The 18,669-nt window shown below is 52.3% G+C and overlaps 1 protein-coding gene across 5 annotated transcripts in view; it reads left to right on the plus strand.

Moving 5' to 3' along the window:
* Positions 1–778: 778 nt before the first annotated feature.
* Positions 779–18,669, plus strand: part of EPB41 (erythrocyte membrane protein band 4.1) — a 192,485-nt gene continuing 174,594 nt past the window's right edge. For 4 of the 5 annotated variants that reach the window (XM_008694499.2, XM_008694500.2, XM_008694502.2 and 1 more), the window contains exons 1-3: positions 906–1,041; positions 5,238–5,476; positions 5,696–5,751. In XM_008694499.2, the coding sequence (XP_008692721.1) occupies positions 5,729–5,751 (23 nt within the window). In that variant the 5' untranslated portion in view covers positions 906–1,041; positions 5,238–5,476; positions 5,696–5,728. Of the gene's footprint in view, positions 1,042–5,237; positions 5,477–5,695; positions 5,752–18,669 lie in introns of all 5 variants that reach the window. The other variant, XM_008694501.2, reaches the window with a different exon arrangement.

Consider the following 18,669-nt stretch of genomic DNA (forward strand, 5'->3'; position numbering starts at 1 on the left):
ACCAGGAATCAGACTTTGAACCGACTGAGCCACCCAGGTGCCGGGAGCAAAAGTACTTTTACTGACTCCATTTCACAGCGGAGGAAGCTGGCTTGGAGAGGGTTACTAGCTTGTCCAAATCAAGGGCAGCGCTGGGGATTGAGACTAGGCAGTTTGTTGCCAGGGCCCATCTAATAGGAAGACCACTGACCTCCCAGCAAGTCGCTTGCCTTTATTGGGCTTCAGTTTCCCTCATTTGCCCAAAAATGAGGTAACGAGGAGAGGGGACTTGGACCAGGGGCTGTGTAAGCCCCTTCCAGTGTTGATGGGATGGACCATAAGAAGGGGGAAAGTCTCTGACAAGCGTGGCAAGATGGGGATGAGAGGAACAAGAGCCCTATTTACTGAACGCCACCTATCGTGTGCCAAACCTGTGCCTGGCACTTAACAAATATCACTAATTCTGAGAAAAGTATTGTCAAATTTATAGTTGAGGAAACTCAGATTCAGAGAAGTGACTTGTTCAAGGTCACACAGGACTAAATGGGGAGGACAGGTGATCCAGGTGAGTCTCACCAGAGTCACTTCCTTAGGTTCCTTAAGACCAACTCCCTTCCTACCACTCTTCCAGCCCTTAGGTTAGGGGAAGCACCACGTGGCAAATTGCATCATACTTTTGCCGTATGACGTCAGACACCACACTACCCAATCCAGGAGCTCCCCACCCAATCCTCCCGTGACCCTCGGGTCAACACGGGGCCGCTCAGAGCTCGGCGTCCCCCGTCAGACCGCACCTGCAGTCCCAGCCCTTTCCCGGTTGCGACGCTCGCACTTCTCGGCACCGTCCTCCTCTCCGCCCTGCCGATTGGCAGTTGCCTGCGCCAATCAGGAGGCCTCCCGGGGCGGGGGCGGGGCCTCACTCCAGAGTTGCCCTGTCAGTGCAGGTGGAGGCCCCCGGCGGGGCAAAGTGGCAGGAACCTCTTAAAGGGCGAGAGCGGAGGAGAGAGAGAACGCGGCCCGGCCCGGCCCGGCCAGGTCAGGTCCCCGCCCTGTCCGGCCCAGGTGAGCCTGGACTGTCTGGGGGCGACCCCGGGTCCCCGGGAGGGACGGGGTGAGGGACAGATGGACCCATTCCCAAGGGCCCGTGCCGTGCCGGTAGAGGCGAGACCAGGGTCTAAGGGTCAGGGGAGGGGGGGCTCTAGGGTCCCGGCTTCCAAGGTACGAACTGGAGTCCACAGGGGCCTGGAGGTCTTGAAGTTCAGGGTGCGGGGAGGGGCGCGGGCGAGAGGAGAGGGGTCTGGGAGCTCTCGGGTCCGGGGCTGGACGCTTGCGGGTGGTCCCGGCCTGTCTGGGGCAGGGGTCCCGGGTTAGGTCTCCGCGGGCGGGTCTCTGCAGAGTGCTGCGGCCCCGGGTGCCCCCTCCATCCCCGCCCTGTCCGGCTCGCGTGCTCCTGCCGGGCCCGCCGCAGCGCTGGCCGGAGCGGGAGGGCGGGCGGCGCGCAGCGGGAGGGGGGGCCCCTGGGCCTGGAACCCCGCTCCCGACCCTTACGTAACTGACTTTGAGTTTCCGGACTAAGGGACCCGTGAGCTGGGGTGCCAGCTGTGCCAGCCAGGATGGCCCTCCTATCGCCGCCCCGGCCCCGCACGCTCCCTTCCAGGCTTGGTCTCGGGGGACTTTCCTCGGTCTTTGGTCTCCCCAGTCTCTCTGTCGGTCTCAGATTCCTGCTTGCTCTCATCCCCCGATTCCCCATGTCCCTCATCTCTCCTCTCTCTGCAGTCCTGTCCCTATCCTCAGTCTTTCCCCGGGAGTTTTCTCGTCCTAACCTACACTTTACGGCAGACCCCACCTCTTTGGGGTAGAATAAGCGTTCTCCCCTCTAGCAAATTGGAGGCGGGGACTTGTCCAGACAGACCCCAGCCCAAGCTTGCCCCAGAAAGGGGAGGGTAGGAGTATTCCTGTAGGGTTAATGGGGGGGGGGTATTTCAAGGCCCACAGCTTCCCCGGGGTGGGAGTGGGTGAATGTGACTCCTCAAGTTCATGGACTAGGGCTGAAGGCAGCCCCTTCTCTGCTTCTGGAGCCCTTTTCTCCAGAAGGAGGAAGCTTGGGGAATGCCTGGCCAGGGCTGGTGTTTAGGGCAGCTGGGAGTCCCTATGAGAGCTGCCTGGTGTCAGGTCCAGGTCAGATCCTCGGCTACTGAAGGGGAGAGGGAGGGGCAGAGCACTGGCACAGAGCCCCTGAGGTTTCAGCAAGCTCCCTACCTTCACCCCAGTTACAGGCCTGGGCAGGAGGCTGGGGGGTGGGGAGGGGATCAACAGGAGGTCAGAGGACTCTTGCATGGGATAGGGGAGCGGTGGAGATAGTGGTGACAGACTTTCAGGTCTGAGGAGCACGTACAGGGGCCACCCCCTGCCTTCAGGGCCCTTCTGAGTGCCAGTGAGACAGACACCTCAGAAATAACTCCTGTACCCTGCTGCTGTTGGGTGCGCGTAAACAAGCTGTTACAGTGGCCACGAGGTGGGAAAAGATTAATTCTGACTGGGATTGTGGAGGAGAGACTTTGCAGAGAAAGGTGGAAGGTTTGGGAGGAAGGGGATCCAGAAGCTTTAGGGAGCAAAGAGGTGGGAGGCTTTGCATGCAGCAGAACTGGGTTTAAATCTTGGCCCTGCCACTTTGCTGTGTGACCTTGCATGAATCACTTCCCCTCTCTGAGTCCCAGGTTCTTCCTTAGTCAATAATCCAGACTTCACAGACATTAAAAGAATCAAATGAGGTCCTAAGTGTGCAGGGACCAGAATGATAGCTGGTGTGGGAGTAGGCCAGTGGGGGTGTTTTAGGAGGCCCTGAGGTTTCCTCTGTGTATTAGGAGTCAGGCAGGGCCTGCCAGGTCCCAGCAATGTGTGAGGCAGCTGGAGCACCTGCATGGGGGGTGCTACGCAGTGAGGTGAAGAGGTGCCACACCCGTCTGTCTCCGGTTCAGCCTATCCCGGCATGGCCCAGGCTAGGCTGGCCTCCCTCCTGTAGGTTGCAGGTGCCAATAGAAGCTCCCAGGGCTCCCAGGGCTTCCAGGCTGCCGCACCCGCTAGGCCAGTGGGGGTGGGGCCCTTGGTAGGGCAGGGCCAGCACCCCCTCTGCAGAGTGGACCCCGGCCAGGAGCCTGGCTGGCTGCGCTGGGCAGGAATATCCCAGCCTGGCCCGGAAGATGCTGACGCTGTATAGGCCTCTAGAGGCCCAGGGCTCTGCTTGCTGGGGTTGTGCCCAGCCGCTGGGACCCAGACTGCTGGGTGAGACAGAGGCCAGGGTGGCGATGAGGAAGGGAGATGCAAGGAGACACCTCTGGAGGGGGAGCCAGAGCAGAGCTTCTCTGTGGAGCCGAAGAGGAACTGCATGGGTTTGTCCCTGAGCCCTTCCTGAGCACCACATAGAGGTCTGCTAGCCACAGAGCTAAACAGGATACCCACACAGGGCTCCCCCTAAAGGTCATGGTGGCTGATATTTGTTGAGGGCTTGCAGAATGGATCTTTACGATAGTCCCCTGGTGGGGGTGGGGCATTCAGATTTTTCTTGGGGCCTGGGATTCTGATGTTTAGTAAAGGGGGCAGGATTCTACTCCCCTACAGTCTGTGAGCCCATTGCTTTTCTCCCTGGGTCTCAGTTTCTCTTTCCGTGAAATGAGAAGGCGGCAGTCAGCACCCATTATGATAGCCTCCAGGACCTGGTTTACCCACATGAAGGGGAGGGGGAAGAGCGGAGGAAGGGCAAGGTAGAGTGTGATGGGCCCTCCTGTCCTGTTCTTGGCCTGTGTTCTCTAAGCATAATTAGAGCCACATTTACTGTGCACTGTGCTCTGTGCTAAGCCTTTAATATGCAGCATTAACTAATATCCTTATAATCCCACGAGGGAATAAGTATTATTCCTATTTCTCAGGAGTTTAGGGAGATGAATCTACTTGACCAAAGTCACACAGCTGGGAAGTGGCTGGGCTGGGATTTGAACAAAGCTCTGTCTGACCCCAAAGCCCAGACTCAGCTGAAAGGGGAAGCCTCCACCTGGCAGGTCCCAAGGCTTCCACAGTGCCTAGTCTTTACCTCTGGAACCTACCTGACCCTTACTGGGTGAGCTTGGAGCTCTGGGATATTTATTCTGGGGAGGTGGGGGACAGGCTGTGCAGGTACCCACCGGGCCCAGTGTGTGTGGGGGGTGGGGAAGAGCAGAGGGAGCAACCTGCAGGTCAGGACTCTACTGGGGGTTTTCTCCGAGGGCCAGCCCCACCTGACTTCTGCCCAGGTAAAAGAGCTGGGCACTGAAAGGTGACCTTGGATGTATGGCCCACCTTTGGACCTCAGTTTCTCCATCTATAAAACATGGGCTTTAGTAGTTGAGTGCAGACATTCCTTGGCCCATGGGTTTGTGGCTGAAGTTGGTAACGGGGTAAAAGGTTAGAGGGAAGGGCAGGGTAGCAGTGGCTGAGCGTGTGGAAGAAGAGTTTGGGTCAGGAGCAGCTCGGATACTGGGCTGAGCATTTGATAAGCGTTTCAGATGAAAGGACTGACGTTGGAGAGGTTCTGAGTCTTGTCTGGGGCTGTGCAGCTGTATTACAGACACTGGGGGCAAAAAACAAGGGAAGGTCTGCAGAACAAAATCCAGGCAGATGCCTGTTGGAATCCTGGCTCCACCACTTCAGTAGGCTTGGAGATATGAAGGGACACACCCAAGCACACACAGAGGAGTCCCTTCACCTCACTGTCCTCATCTGTAAAATGGGAATAGCAGTAATTTTGCCTTTGTCCACTTCCTGGGTCATTGCGAAGTTCAAAGGAGATGAGATATTTGTAGCATTGGGTGAGAATGCTGGTTATTTTTCAGTCCAAAGTTGTAATTCTGGGTTCATGTTTGTGGGGAGAGGGCATTTCTGACAGCCCCCCTCTGCTGAGAGGGGCTGTACCCCAGGGACGGGCTGGAGAACAGCCCTAAGAATACCACCACCATTTACCAACAGGTCACCACGTGCCAGGCACTGGGCCCAGAGCTTCACCTCTATTGTCTCTTTTAATCCCTACCTTGTCAGGTAGGTGGTGGCCTGACCCACGCTAGGTCCCCCCAAAACCCAGGCCTACAGCTCCCTGTAATGATAGTAGCTACCAGTTATGAACAGTTTACCGTGTGCCAAGCATTGTGCAAAACGTTTTCTACATATTAACTCATTTAATCCTCATAACACCCCTGGAGGTGGGCACTAATGCTATTCCCATTTTACAGATGACTAATTGAGGCACAGAGAAGTTAAGAAGACGGGCCCAATGTCACAAAGCTAGTGAGCGAGAGCCGGGCTTTGAACTCGGGTTGGTAAGCTTCCTCGGTGAAGCACTCATCACAGTTGTAAGTCATTCCGGAGTCACACGCCTGCCCCCTCACTGCACTGTGTGCGCCGTGCGGGCAGGGGCCACATCTGTCTTCTTCAGACGGTATCCCAACACCCGGCACACAGTAGGCGCTGAGTGAGTATTTGTCTACGGGCTGGGGCTGGGAGGAGCTCTGGGTATGCGGTCACGTGATCAGATTGCCCACTCAGGGGGGTGTCTGCCCTAGCCGAGCCCCGAGCCCCGGAGGCAGAGGCGGGGCAGGTGTTCCCCCTGCGCGGGACCAAGAAGGGCCCCAAAGAGACTCTTTGTTGGCTTGTGTCTCACTGCTGTCCTTTCTTCCACGTGTCCCTGCGGTGATGGCTCCCCGGCTTCTCCCCGACGGGCTGGATGACGCCACCGGCTGCTGCTGGGTGAGTACTGGTTCGCCCAAATGACTGCCTCTCGGGCTGGATTCTAATGCCTGTCCTGCAGCGCTGAGGCTGCTGGGAAGCATCCAGGGCGCCTGGCGGTGGGGGGGCGAACTGAGGGAGGGCATTCTGTGACGTTTGGATCCGACCACAACGGTGATTTTTGAGACATGTGACACGATGCAAAGGTCTTTGGGGCCAGCCTGGTCGGGAATCCGTATTCAGCCGGGTGGCTCTTCCTAGGTCCATTTCGCATCTGTAAAATGGGAACCTCAGCATCTCCCCGACACAGTGCGTTTGTTCTTTTCTTCATGTAAGCCCCAGAGGAGCAGGGATCTTCGTGTATCTGTTCACTGCTCTATCTCCAGCGCCTAGGATACAGGGGCGTGTAGTAGCTATCAGTGAAACTTCTGAATGAATGAACGTATTTATTCATTCACTTTCACTATGTCCCATCACCATGCTATGTGCTGGATTAAACGGATCATTGATATAAAGTGACCACCATCCGCGGGGCTCAGTGAACAGTTCTCTCTTTGCTCACTAGACTGAGAGTTCCTTAGGGTGAGGGCTCTGTTCAGTGAACTCTGGGTCCTCTGAACGAAGGATGGGGCCAAGTACCACACCCATCAATCTGCAGAGAGAGGGCCTCAGCATCTAGACTCAGGGCCTCTGCTTAGAACTGGGGAGGGAGTGACAGAGCCTCTAGGTTTCCCCAGGAGAGGGGGGTAGCTGGGCAGATCTGGGGCTGAAGGTGGGAGGGGTAAGGAGGGACTCTGCCGCCCAGTGTTGCCACTTTCTTTACCGTGTGACCTTGGACAAGTCATTGACTTCTTTGTCTTGGAGACCTCATCTGCTACATGCATATCATAACCCTCCCCCCACATGGGTGTGGGAAGGAGCCAGTGAGAAGTGCCCAGCACAGGGCCCTGCTTGGTAATTGTTGGTTTCCTCCCGGTCCTGAGCTCATTCTGGGAGGGGGCCAAGTAAAGTGTCCCTCCTTTTGGCTCCTTTCTGCTATTTTAACTTCCCACCCAGTTGGGACTAGAATCCAGGAGTCAGGAGCCCCGGACTCTCCAGCAGTCTGGCCAGGGCCCCGGGCTAAGGGCTGGGCTCTACCCAGCGTGGAAATAGCTCAGGGGAGGCCCCAGTCTTTTGCTGCGGGACCTGATTCAGTAACCTGGCTTCTCTGGGCCTCGGTTGCCTCACCTACACATAGGGTTCTGAAGACGCGTCCCTTGAAGAATTATTCAATGAGCAAACGGGTGGACCAGGCATTATTATCGCTATTACTTTTGGGTCTGGCTGAGGAAGCTCCCAGGGAGGGCCCTGGAGAATCACGTCCGCTTGGCCTCGGGATCCCGGGAGTCTCTAGTCATCGTATGTACTCCTGTCATCGGATGTTGCTTAGATGCTGGGTGGGCTATATGCTATTTCAGATGCAGTGGCTCATCTAGTCCTCCTGGCCATCCAGGCATTATGGCCCCTGCTTTACGGGTGTGGGAACTGGTCCCGAGTAAATCAAGTGAGTTACCCAGAGTCACATAGTTATTTAGGGGTAGACCTGGAGCTCAGCCCCAAGGCTGCTCGCCCCAGGGCCCTAATTCTTTTTCTTCTCCTCCTCCTTCTTCTTGAGAGCACACAAGCAGGGCGAGCGGCAGAGGGAGAAGTAGGCTCCCTGATGCAGGATTCGATCCCAGGACCCTGGGATCATAACCTAAGCCGAAGGCAGATGCCTAATCAACTGAGCCACCCAGGTGCCCCCAAGGCCCTAATTCTTAGTGTAAAATTCTCTTTCCTTCCCCAAGGGGGCAGAGACTGTGTCTGAGTTTGCTCTATGTCCAGTGCTCAGCACAGGGCTGGTGAGGGCTACAGGACTGTTTCCTGAACACACACACACACACACACACACACACACACCCCGTACCCCCACTCAGGCCGGTGCTCTAAGAGTCTCAAAGATGGGGGAAAACAGGAAGCAGGAGAAGGCCTGATGCATATTGGTTGAAAGTCAGACCTGGCTTGAATTCCCTATCTATTGCTTACTAGTTGTGTGACCTTGGACAAGACATTTAACCTCTTGGAGTCTTAGCTTCCTTATCTGTAAAATGGGGATAATAAAAGAACCTATGTACCTCCTAGAGTTCTTATGAGGATTAAGTAATGCAGTGGGGTACAGGGCGAGTATCCGATGAAAGTAATTATTGTTATTACTGTAGTTTGGAGTGTTATTTTAGGGTTACAAAGATAGCCTTTTTGGGACAGGGAAGACCAGGTCTGGGAGGGGCCTGGTGGGGACAGGCAGGTAGCAAGCTAGTCTGACAGGTTCTGAAAGACACCAGTAGGGTGAAGGGACAGAGGAGGCCTCTTGGAAGTAAGAGTGTACCTCCCTTCCCTAGCCATGTGCTCTCCCTCATACCCCCTCTGTGCCAGGCCCCGTGCTGGGCATGGGGCACCGAGAGGAATCTGTGGGGTCTCTGCCTCTCCGCCCTGCGCCAGCTCAGATTCTAGCTGGGGGGAAGGACACAGAACCACCGCCTCCACCTTTGATCGCTGCACTGAAGTGTGAACTGTGAATATCTCCTCAGGCAGAGACCGGGAGAAGGGGCATTCCTAGTGGAAGGAGCTGTTTTGCTGTTTTGCCAAGGTGCAGAGTCCTGACCTGCGTTTGGGGGACTGCAGCTAGAGAGACAGGCTCGGGAGAGTGAGGGGGACTTGTCCCAGAGGCGGTGGGGGGCCATCAGATATGAAACAGGGGAACGACATGGTCAGGCTTCTGTTTTGGGAGGATCGCTTGACGCGGAGGACAAACGGGAGGGGAGAGGCAGGGGCGGCTGTGTGGCTGAGAGACGCTGAGATGCAGCTGGGGCTGAGCCGTGAGATGGGGAGCACGGTGGGTGGGTGTGAGGTCTATTTAGGACCCGAGCCAGCAGGATGTGATCGTGGACTGCCATGGGCAGGCAGGAGACGCAAGAGGTGACAGAGAGGGCCTAGGGTCTGTGGGGTGATGGGGCCTGCTGGGGTCTCTGGCTGAGGCACATGTCCAAAAGGAGGAACCAGAGCTGGGTTCGGGGGTAAAGCGACTTGTCTGTTTTTGTCACCTTTGGCCTCAGTTCCTCCAGGCAGCCGTAATGCCTGAGCTGGACGCTTGGGCAAGATCTCAGGCCACCAGGGCCCATGCCCCCCATTCCTGCCTTGGAGGTCACTTCCGGGGACCCTGTCTGGTCTGGCAGGGTTGAGAGAACTCTTTGGGGTGGGGGCCAGGCAGAGGCTGCGTGGTGCAGAGAAGGCCTGGCTTATAGCTCTACCAGTGTCACTGAATGCGTGACTTCTGGAAGTCATTCCCTCTCTCTTGCCCTCCTTTTCCGCGCCTTGAGAGAGAGGACAAGAGAACCTGTTTTGCCTGCCTCACAGATTCAGTGATAAAACGCAATGTCTAGAGACAAACATTTATCCAGCACTGAGTTTGTGCTGGGTTCTGAGGGGTTCCTGCCGCTCAGGAAGCACGAAGCACTCTGAGTGAGCCCAGCTGAGTGGGGGGTTAACTCTTTCTAGGCATCAGGTATCTGAGCTGGGATTTGAAACATGAGTAAGAGCTCTCTAGGCGGGCAGTGGAGGGAACAACTTTGTAAGCATGGGGAACAGCATGTGTGAAGGCTTAAATCCACATAATGTGCTCAGGGCACGCCCGCGCCCGTATGCAATGTAGTTTGGTATGGCTGGAACAGAAAGGGCGAGGTGATGCTGTGATGGGAGAGGAGGCTGGGCAGCGGAGTAGGGCCTAGGTCGTGCAGGGCTTTGGGGACGGTCACTTTGGAGGTGATCACCGTCAACTGCCTGCTCTCCTGGGACTGCTAGGGCCCTTTCCACCCTACTCGCCGCTCTTTCCCCATCTCCTCCACCCCCACCCTAGTCAGTCCCAGTGGCTGCCTCTCTGGGGAGTCAACAACCTGGGCTCCCTGCCAGCTCTGCTGCTTATGAGCCATGTGGCCGGCCCTCATCACCTGCCCTCTCTGCGCCACTTTTCACCTCAGTAAAATGGGGACGGCAGGCCCTCGTTACAGGGGGGGCAGTGGCTTCAATGAGGTAATCCTCACCAGTGGCCTTGCACAGTGTCTGCATGCAATGGGCAACCATAAAAAGGGGCTCCAGTTCAGTCCTCGGTATTTGGAGTCCTCAATCTCTTTGGTCCCACCCGCTTACTTCCCCCGCCTCTCCTGGCAGCTGGCTCTGGCCAACAAAGGGAGGAAAGGATTAAGAAACAAGCCCAAATCTCCAGAGGGGTCCTGGCCCACTGCCCAGCTCACCCCCATCTGCCCCTTGCCCCCCTTGGCCTCAGGCCCAAGGACTCTCAGTCTTGAGGCCTGGGCTCCCCCCACCTCCCCACCCCAGTGGCCCCTTCCTGGCTGGAGGCCAAAGCCAGCAGCAGCCTTGAAACAGGGACAAATATTTTGGAAATCTGTGGCTTTATTTTTTTTCCCCTGGAAGCTGATAACCAGGCCCCCCCCTTTTTTTTTCTGGGTGACGGAGAGAAGAGTAAGTGTGATGTCCCGTATCTATGGGAGGCCCCACAGTCTGGGCAGAACTGGATCCCTGAGCCTCGTGGAGTTTACAGTAGAGGCTGCTGACCAAGTCCCTGGTCGTACAGATGTAGGAACCTCAAATCAGAGTGGGTGGCTGACGGTGCAAGGTCACACAGCAGGGACCCAGGTCTCCAGACCCTTTTTGCACTACCCTACGAATGGGTGTGGTATGGGAACCTTGGCTGTCACTTCACTTTTCTGAGCCTCAGTTTCCTCTGCTGTAAAATGGGGCTGATTTTACTGTGAGGACTGGCAACGATGTGGATAAAGCCCTTAGTCCAGTGCTGAGCACTGTGAGGGTTCAGTGGTCAGTATGTAGTGTTAATGCTATTATGCATGCTGCCTCTAAGAACCTTCTTCTTCCTGCCTCTTCCCAGTCTAGGGACTTGATACAGTTTCTTGTTGAACAAATGACACCCAGTGAACCCGTTTCAAAGCCAGAGGCTCAGCATCTTTTATCCTCCTCCCCCGCTCCCCCTCTTCGGTTGGCTGGAACACTCTAGCCTCACCCTAGGCCTGGTTTTGGCCCCTGCCCCCAGCCCATCCTGCCCTCCTGGCACCTAGCCTGCACCGTCTCTCTTCCAGGAGCCACATGAGGACAGTTTCCCTTCTGCCTGCCTCTGGGTAATGCCACTGCAAGCACTTTGGGACAGCAGAGTCGAAGGGTCTTGGATTACCCAGGCCTAGGCTGGGGGGCCCGAGATGGAGGGTGTGCTCCCTGAACTGTCCTCTGGGGGCTGGGGTGACGCGAAGACTTCTGCAGAGGTAGGGAAATAGGCAGGCCTAGAAGAAAAAAGCTGGTCCACAGCCCCCATGTGGTGGAGTAGCAGGGATGCCAGACCGGGGGCTGGAAGGCTGCACCCCTCCCCAGCTCTTCACCTGCCCTCGCTGAGCCTCCGTTTTCTGGTTTGTAAAAGGAAGGCGACGGATTGATGTCAGAGGTTTCTACTAATATTATAGGATTAAAAGAAGGGATTTGCGAGCTGACAGACCTCGGTTTAAATCCCGGCGTCACCATTTACCAACTGTGGGACCTCTAGCGAATTCTTCCTCCGTGAGCTTTAGTTTTCTCTCTAATAAAATGGGAAAAATATTAGCACCTTCTCTTAAGATTACCTAAGGGGGGCTAAATTAGGTAATTCAGGTAAAATACTCAGTCCACAGCCAGCACATTGGAATTACTGTTGTTGTTGTTATTATTCTATGATTAGTAGAGACAAGAAGGCCGGTCTGCAGGGCTTGAGAAATTCATTCGATCATTCATTCATTCACTCAACAAATACGTAGGATTTGCATGGGGAGGACACAGAGAAGAGAAGCAGGGAGGGGTCAGGTAGACCTGCCCATTCTAGCTGTGCCATGTGGGTCAGTTACTCCTCTCCTTTGGGTCTTGATCCCTCATCTGGGAAATGGTGAGATGGTGAGCATAATCTTTACCTCCAGAGTTGTCCTAAGGCTTAAGACAGTTCGAGTACACAATGGGTGATCAGTCCGTGTATGATTCCTTTCCTCTCTCCGCTCTGTTAATCACTGGGTCTATGATCTCAGACAAGTCCTTGAATATTCTAGGCACACTTCCACCCCAGGGCCTTTGCACTTGCTGTTCACTCGGCCTGGAACTCTCTACCCCCAAATACTTGCATGACTTGCTCTCTCATGTCCTTAATTTTTTTTTTTTTTTGTTTAAATGTCACCTTCTCAGTAAGACCCTTCCTGTCTTGTTTAAAATGGTAACACCATTTCCTGCCGCGACACGAGCATTCCCTATCTTCCCTCCAGGCCCATTTTTTTCTCTCCATAGCACTTATCATTCTTTGACGTACTGTATTTTCGCGAACGTTTCTTTATTGTTTGTTCCCCCTATTGGAACGGTAAGCTCAGTGATGACAGTGATTTTTATCTCTCTTGTTCAGTGTTATATCCCCAGCACCTAGAAGAGTGTTTGGCTCATAGTAGGTGCTAAATAAACATTTGTGGAGTGAATTAATGAAAAAAATGAAGCCTCTTCTCTCTGGTCTGGCATTATGCTATGCAGATAAATAGTTCTCACTAAGTAATTGTAGGAGTGGCCATCAAACTCTCCATTTTTGCCAGATAATACTTTGGCTGGGTCATCCCTAAAGCCCTTTGCTTCTGACATTTTCTGCCAGGGGATCAGTTTCAGTTGGAGTGCCCAAATCTTTTGTTCCCAAGCCTGAGCTATGCAGAATTTCTAGTTGGGGCTGTTTGGCTGTTGGGCCCACATTAGTTATTATGTCATTATCGGTAATTAGCACGTAGGCCCAGAGGATTGAGCCTTCTGTTTTTTAGCAGCAATCACAGCAGAGAGCTGTGCCAGCCGGGGAAGCCCAGGCCTCGTGCAGCTTCCTCTGGAACTACCCCCTTCCCAGCTATGGGTGCATGGCTTAGGCAGACCAAGACAGAGGTGTCCAAAGCTCCAGGCAGCTGGGTAACCGGGACAACCGCTGTCTTCCCCAGGTAGTATCCTGCTAAGATTCTCCTCCACACCCTCAGCTCTCTATGCCTGGCCTGGTAGGGAAGGGGTTCTCCAACCCCCCTGGGGGAGCTAGGCATAAGGTTTCCCAATATCGAGTGGACAGGGGCATTTTCTGGTGCTCAGGACTCAGTATTATGGGTGGGGGAAGTAACCCTGGGTTGAAGACTCAGGGCCCTGGGTTTAAGTCCCTGCTTAGCTGCTTGGTTTTGGGTCACCATAGACACATCACGACCTCTTGCTAGGCCTCAGCCTTCTCATCTGTCAGAGATAGAGACACCTCCTTGGCCTCACTGGCAAGAGAGGCGGGATAGTGGAGTGGGCAAAGGATAGGGTTCTGGAGTCAGACAAACTTGGTTTCCCAACTCTGCCCCTTCCTAGCTCCATGACACTGGGCAAACTGCCTCATCGCTCTGACTTCAGCTCCAAAGCTATAAAATGGGGTGAAAATAGTACCCACTCCACAGGGTGGTTGTGAAAATTAACCAAGAGAATGCAGGCACCTGATGAGTACCTTATACCATCCTTGCTGGTACGAGTACCCTGACCGTGGTAGAAATGCGAGCAATCTGTAAACCGTAAGAAGAGTACTGGCCGTAAAGCCAGCCGGATGTGGATTTGAACCTGAACTTGGCCACTTCTTAGCTGGGTGATCTTGGATAAGTGTTGAGCTTCCTCATCTGTAAAATGGGAATTACAGTCATGCCTTCCTCCAGGGACTATTGTGAAGGTTCACTGACGTACTGTATATAAAAGTACTTGGTACACAGTGTTTGGCACACGTTTCTGCATATTATAGACGAGGCCGAGAGGAGAAGGGACTGCATAGACTCCCATAGTATCTCAGTGGTGGAACTTTGATGTGAACCCAGGTCTGCCTGCCTCAAAAGCCCATACTCCTTTTACCTCTTCTTGCCATCACCCTTTTATGGGATGACGGTAATGGTCACTGTCCTTATTGTTCGGGACTCTTCTGATTCATTCCGCGACCCCCAGTGCCTACACGAAAGAGGTGCTCGGTCCTGCCTGCTTCCCTGTGGCTCCTCCTCTGCCCTCTCCTCCGTGAGGGTTGGGCCAGGCTGACTTCACCAGTTCTAGAAGGGGCTCCGCTAGCTGGTGGCACTCAGTCTCTCCCCCTGTTTCTTGGGACACCCTCTAGACCTAGAGGGTACGTGGCCCTGGGGAGAGAGAATTAATGGGTTAAGCTTGAGTGAGCTGGAGGCTTTGCTGGATCAGGGTCATTAGGCCCACTCCAGCTGGCGAGACAAGGGGGTTGGGGAGGGTCACGGGAGGCCAGATCCTTGTGTCCCCTCCTTGAATGTCCTAGGGCTATAGTCAGAAGCAGCCACAACAGCCTTTCCCTGGGGTCTTGGGACAGAGGTTGGCGTTGCTCATTCATGTCATTTCCAAACTGCTTTTCTGAGAGTGATGTGAAAGTAGCAGGGGACAGTGGTATCAGACAGACCTGGTTTAAGCTGTGTGATGTTGGGCAAAATAGCTCACATTTCTGGGCTGTGGTTTTTCTTTTTTTCTTTTTAAAGATTTTATTTATTTATTTGACAGAGAGAGAGAGAGATAGCCAGTGAAAGAGGGAACACAAGCAGGGGGAGTGGGAGAGGAAGAAGCAGGCTTCCAGCTGAGGAACCTGATGCGGGGCTCGATCCCAGAATGCGGGAATCACGCCCTGAACTGAAGGCAGAAGCTTAACGACTGAGCCACCCAGGCGCCCCAAGGGCTGTGGTTTTTCAACTGCAGTTGAGGGTAATATTACTTTGTAGGATCGCTCTGAGGCTTAACGCAATAAATGCATATGAAGTACTTAGTATGTGCTCTGCACTTAGTAAATACCTAATAAATGCAGTTGTCATTATTCTTATTAACAAATTATCTCTAAGGGCCCTTGCAGCTCCGACATTCCTAGGTTTATATGACTTGGCCTGCAGCTTTGGAAAGGAAATGTAGGTGGGCTGGGCGGAAGGCAGGGAACAGAATCCTGTAGTAGGGGTCAGAAGACTTGCCTTCAAGTTCGGGCTCTGCCATCTGTGCTGTGTGACTTTGGACAAGTCCTTCCGGTTTCTGCACCCGTTTCCCAATGTTTAAAAGTTAGCAGCTTGGGCTTGATGGTCTCTAAGGGCCTATCCAATTCTAACATTTTGTGAATTGAAAAGCCTAGAGGAGTGTCTTAGCTACCATCTACTGGGTCCTCTTACATTTTCAACTTCCTTCCCTTCGGCCCCTTGTTTCTTGGAGTGTTTTCACAGCAGAAAGGACAGAACTTGCCAACTCCAATGTATGTGTTTCAGTCACATTTTTTGTTCTTACTGGGCTTTAGGGCCAAGCTTAATGCAATTTTTGCAAGCAAAGTGTACTGTGTCACAGAGGTCAAAGCATGCTCTGTGTTTTCAAATGCAAAAGACAAGGTATTGTATAAAATTACTGCATAGGCTGATTTCTTTGGCCTTTATCTCAAAAATGACCAGAAGGGCAGCCTTGTATGCAATAATTAAAAAAAAAAAATGCTGCAGTCAATGCATCCTAAAAAAAAATAATCATAGGTATGCTTAGATAAAAAGATGTTTGTTGAGTAAAAGAGATAAAGATGGGCATTAAACCTAAATGTTGGACATCTAGGTTAACCAAATTATGGTATATCCATTTGAGGGTACTATTAAAAATGGTGATGCAAATGTCACAATATGTTATGAGGTAGAAAAACTCAGTTCCAAAACAGTATGATTTAAGTTTGAAAAAAAAGCATTAGGTTGAACGATACGCAGTAGCTGCTGTTTGACTATTTTTTTTTTTTAAAGATTTTATTTATTTATTTGACAGAGATAGAGACAGCCAGCGAGAGAGGGAACACAAGCAGGGGGAGTGGGAGAGGAAGAAGCAGGCTCATAGCAGAGGAGCCTGATGTGGGGCTTGAACCCATAACGCCGGGATCACGCCCTGAGCCGAAGGCAGACGCTTAACCGCTGTGCCACCCAGGCGCCCCCTGTTTGACTATTTTTAACTTATAAAATCAGCAGTTTCGTATGACTTAATTTCATATACATAAAAAAAAAGTATATGTGTAAGAGAAGGTACTAGAAGGGAAGTCCACCACCAAAATATTGATGGTAACTATTTCTGATTGATGATCTTATGGTGATTTAAATTTTTTTCTTCTTATTTAACTATATTTTCTTTCTTTCTTTTTTTAATAAAGATTTTATTTTTAAGCAATCTCTATACCCAACCCGGGGCTCAAACTCACAACCCTGAGACCAAGAGTCGCACGCTCCACTGACCGAGCCAGCCAGGCGCCCCTTATTTAACTATATTTTCTACGAATAATTCAAGTACTACTACTAAAAATAATTGCCTAGAAAGGCATAGCACTATATAAACAGTAATTTTCCTTATCATAGCCTGTTTATCATTTGTGTTTAAAAGGTCTGAAATGACTGCAATTTTATGACCATGGGCAGGATGGAAAAGACAACTCTACTTCATGTAGTTTTGTTACCAGGATGGGTTTTTATTCTTTAGTGACCATTCAGAACACTTTGCTGGCAGGCCCAGCTTTTCAAAACCCTCTTCATCTCTTGCCACCCCGCACAACAGACAAATGTTTTCCATGAGCCCCATCACTGGGGTGTAAGGCCAGCTGTGTCCCTAATCCGCCCGCGTCCCAGATTTGGGAATGGTTCAGACTCCAACTGTTTCCCCCATTCTACCCCCACTGTCTCCAACCTCATTTCTTCCAGGTCATCGGAGGCCCCAGCTACTGTCCCTGGCCTTCCCCACCGGTCACCACCCAATTTCACCACCTCATTTCGCCCTCTTCTGTGCAGCTGGTGTTTGAGCTCAGTTTGCAGTGGGAAAGGATTAGGACCCTTTCAAGCTGTCTTTTTTCTTTCTTTCTTTTTTTTTTCTTAGTGCCCTTGACCGCTCCAGGGGCTGACAGGCAGCTAGCAGGGCCTGTATTCCCCAGGAAGGAACAGGAGGGGTGGTGGAGGAGGCAGTGGCGGGCTCAGCTGGCAGGCGGGCTAGAGATGGCCCCTAGAGACCCCGTCCTGGGGCTTGGAGTATGGCACAACCGCCACCCAGATGTGAGCATGAAGCAGGCAGGCAGGGAGCTGAGTTTCTGCCTAGAAAATTAGCCTCAGGGATGGTGCTTGGGACCTTGACCCTGGGGACCCAGGAGCTGCCTCTGCAGGGCGAACTGGCACTGGATGTCTGGTTTGCAGAGGCCTCTTCTGAGAGGGCAGCTGGGCACATGCCTACGAGTAGTTTGGGTCGTTTCTCTGCCTTCAGACTGGGCATTACTTATCCCCCGACTGCCTACTATGGGGTGGGCCCAGCGACGCTGAGGGGTTGAGCACTTCGCCTAATAGGTGATGGCTTATAACTTGATAACAAAACCAGTCATGCATGATAGTCCTTTAGAGTTTACAAAGCCCTTTCAACTCCAGGCTGTGAAGTGCAAGCGAAGACTGGACTTCAGGTGTTTGTGATTCTAAAGCCCGTGCCAACAGTTTTTGGCGTGGTGTTGCAGAGCACTCTGAATATGAGTGGTTTAGACCTGCCTTCGTTTAGCTATTTTTTTCTTAGCCTGAGACCCCTGCCTTTCTTCAGGGAGATGACTGCTAAGTACTACACACTCCATTCATCCAAACAAGCCTTTTTAAATACGATGTGTCATTGGCTAGCACTTCATGGCATAGAGACTCTTGGTTTTTATGAGTCTGAATTTGCTGGATAACATAGTGGTCATGGCGAGGCATTTGGTGATCGATCTTCAGGATTTATCCTTCATGGTACCAGATTTCCAGGTCTGATATGGAGGAAGCCTCTGAGGCACAGACATGGTAGGGTAGAGAGCTCCCTGAATCAAATGTATGCCTTAACCTGAGAACCTGAGGCAGGGGACCAGAATATTCAAGAGTAGGTGCTTCACCTCGAGTACGCAGAATGACCCCGGCCAAGTCACCTGACCTTACTAAGCTTCAGCTTCCTTATATATAAAATGGGGATAATTTGTTCACTTGTTCAACAAATATTTATTGAGTATGCACTGTTCTGGAAGATGAATAAGAGGAGCACAATCCCTGTCCTCTTGGAGCTTGTCATTTAGGGGATCTAAACTGCAACACTGTATTGAGAGGAGCAATAAATAAATATATAGAAAGTCAGGTAGCAGGACTATGAAGCAAATTAAAGCAGGGCGAGGTGAAAATAAAATCTCAAAATAAAAGGGGGGTGGTGCCTGGCTTGCTCAGTTAGTAGAGCATGTGACTCTTGGTGTTGGGGTTGTGAGTTTGAGCCCCATGTTGGGTGTAGAGATTACTTAAAAATAAAATCTTAAAAAAAAAAAAAAAGCAGGGCAAGGGTGTGTGGGTGGAGGCTGTTTTAGATAAGGTAGTCAGGTAGTCCTCAAGTGGCTCACTTAGGATGTTTCAAACAGATAATTCATGCAATGTGCTCAGCTCACTGCTGACAACAATTGAGAGCTTAACAAACATGTTATTATGTCAGCCTGCTCCACACCTCTCAGTCCATATTTTAGTCTCCGAATAGCAGTAATAATGAACACTTATGTAGATCTTACTATGAGCTACGCGCTGTTCTAAGCCCTTTACATATTTTAACTGATTTAATTCTTACAATAACTCTTATGAGGTAGAACTATCATTATCCCCTTTTATGGGGGTTAGAAACAGACACAGAGAAGTCCACACAATGAGGGAGGGCTGGAGGCTGAGAACTGAACCCAGGTGTCTGTTTCTAGAGGCTGAGCTGTGGATGGGAGAGGGGCTGTGGTCAGATACCGGGAGCCAGTGAAGATGGCACAGGCAGGTT

This window comes from Ursus maritimus, unplaced genomic scaffold, assembly GCF_017311325.1.
Source record: "Ursus maritimus isolate PB19 unplaced genomic scaffold, ASM1731132v1 scaffold_32, whole genome shotgun sequence".
NCBI classification, from domain to species: Eukaryota; Metazoa; Chordata; class Mammalia; order Carnivora; family Ursidae; genus Ursus; species Ursus maritimus.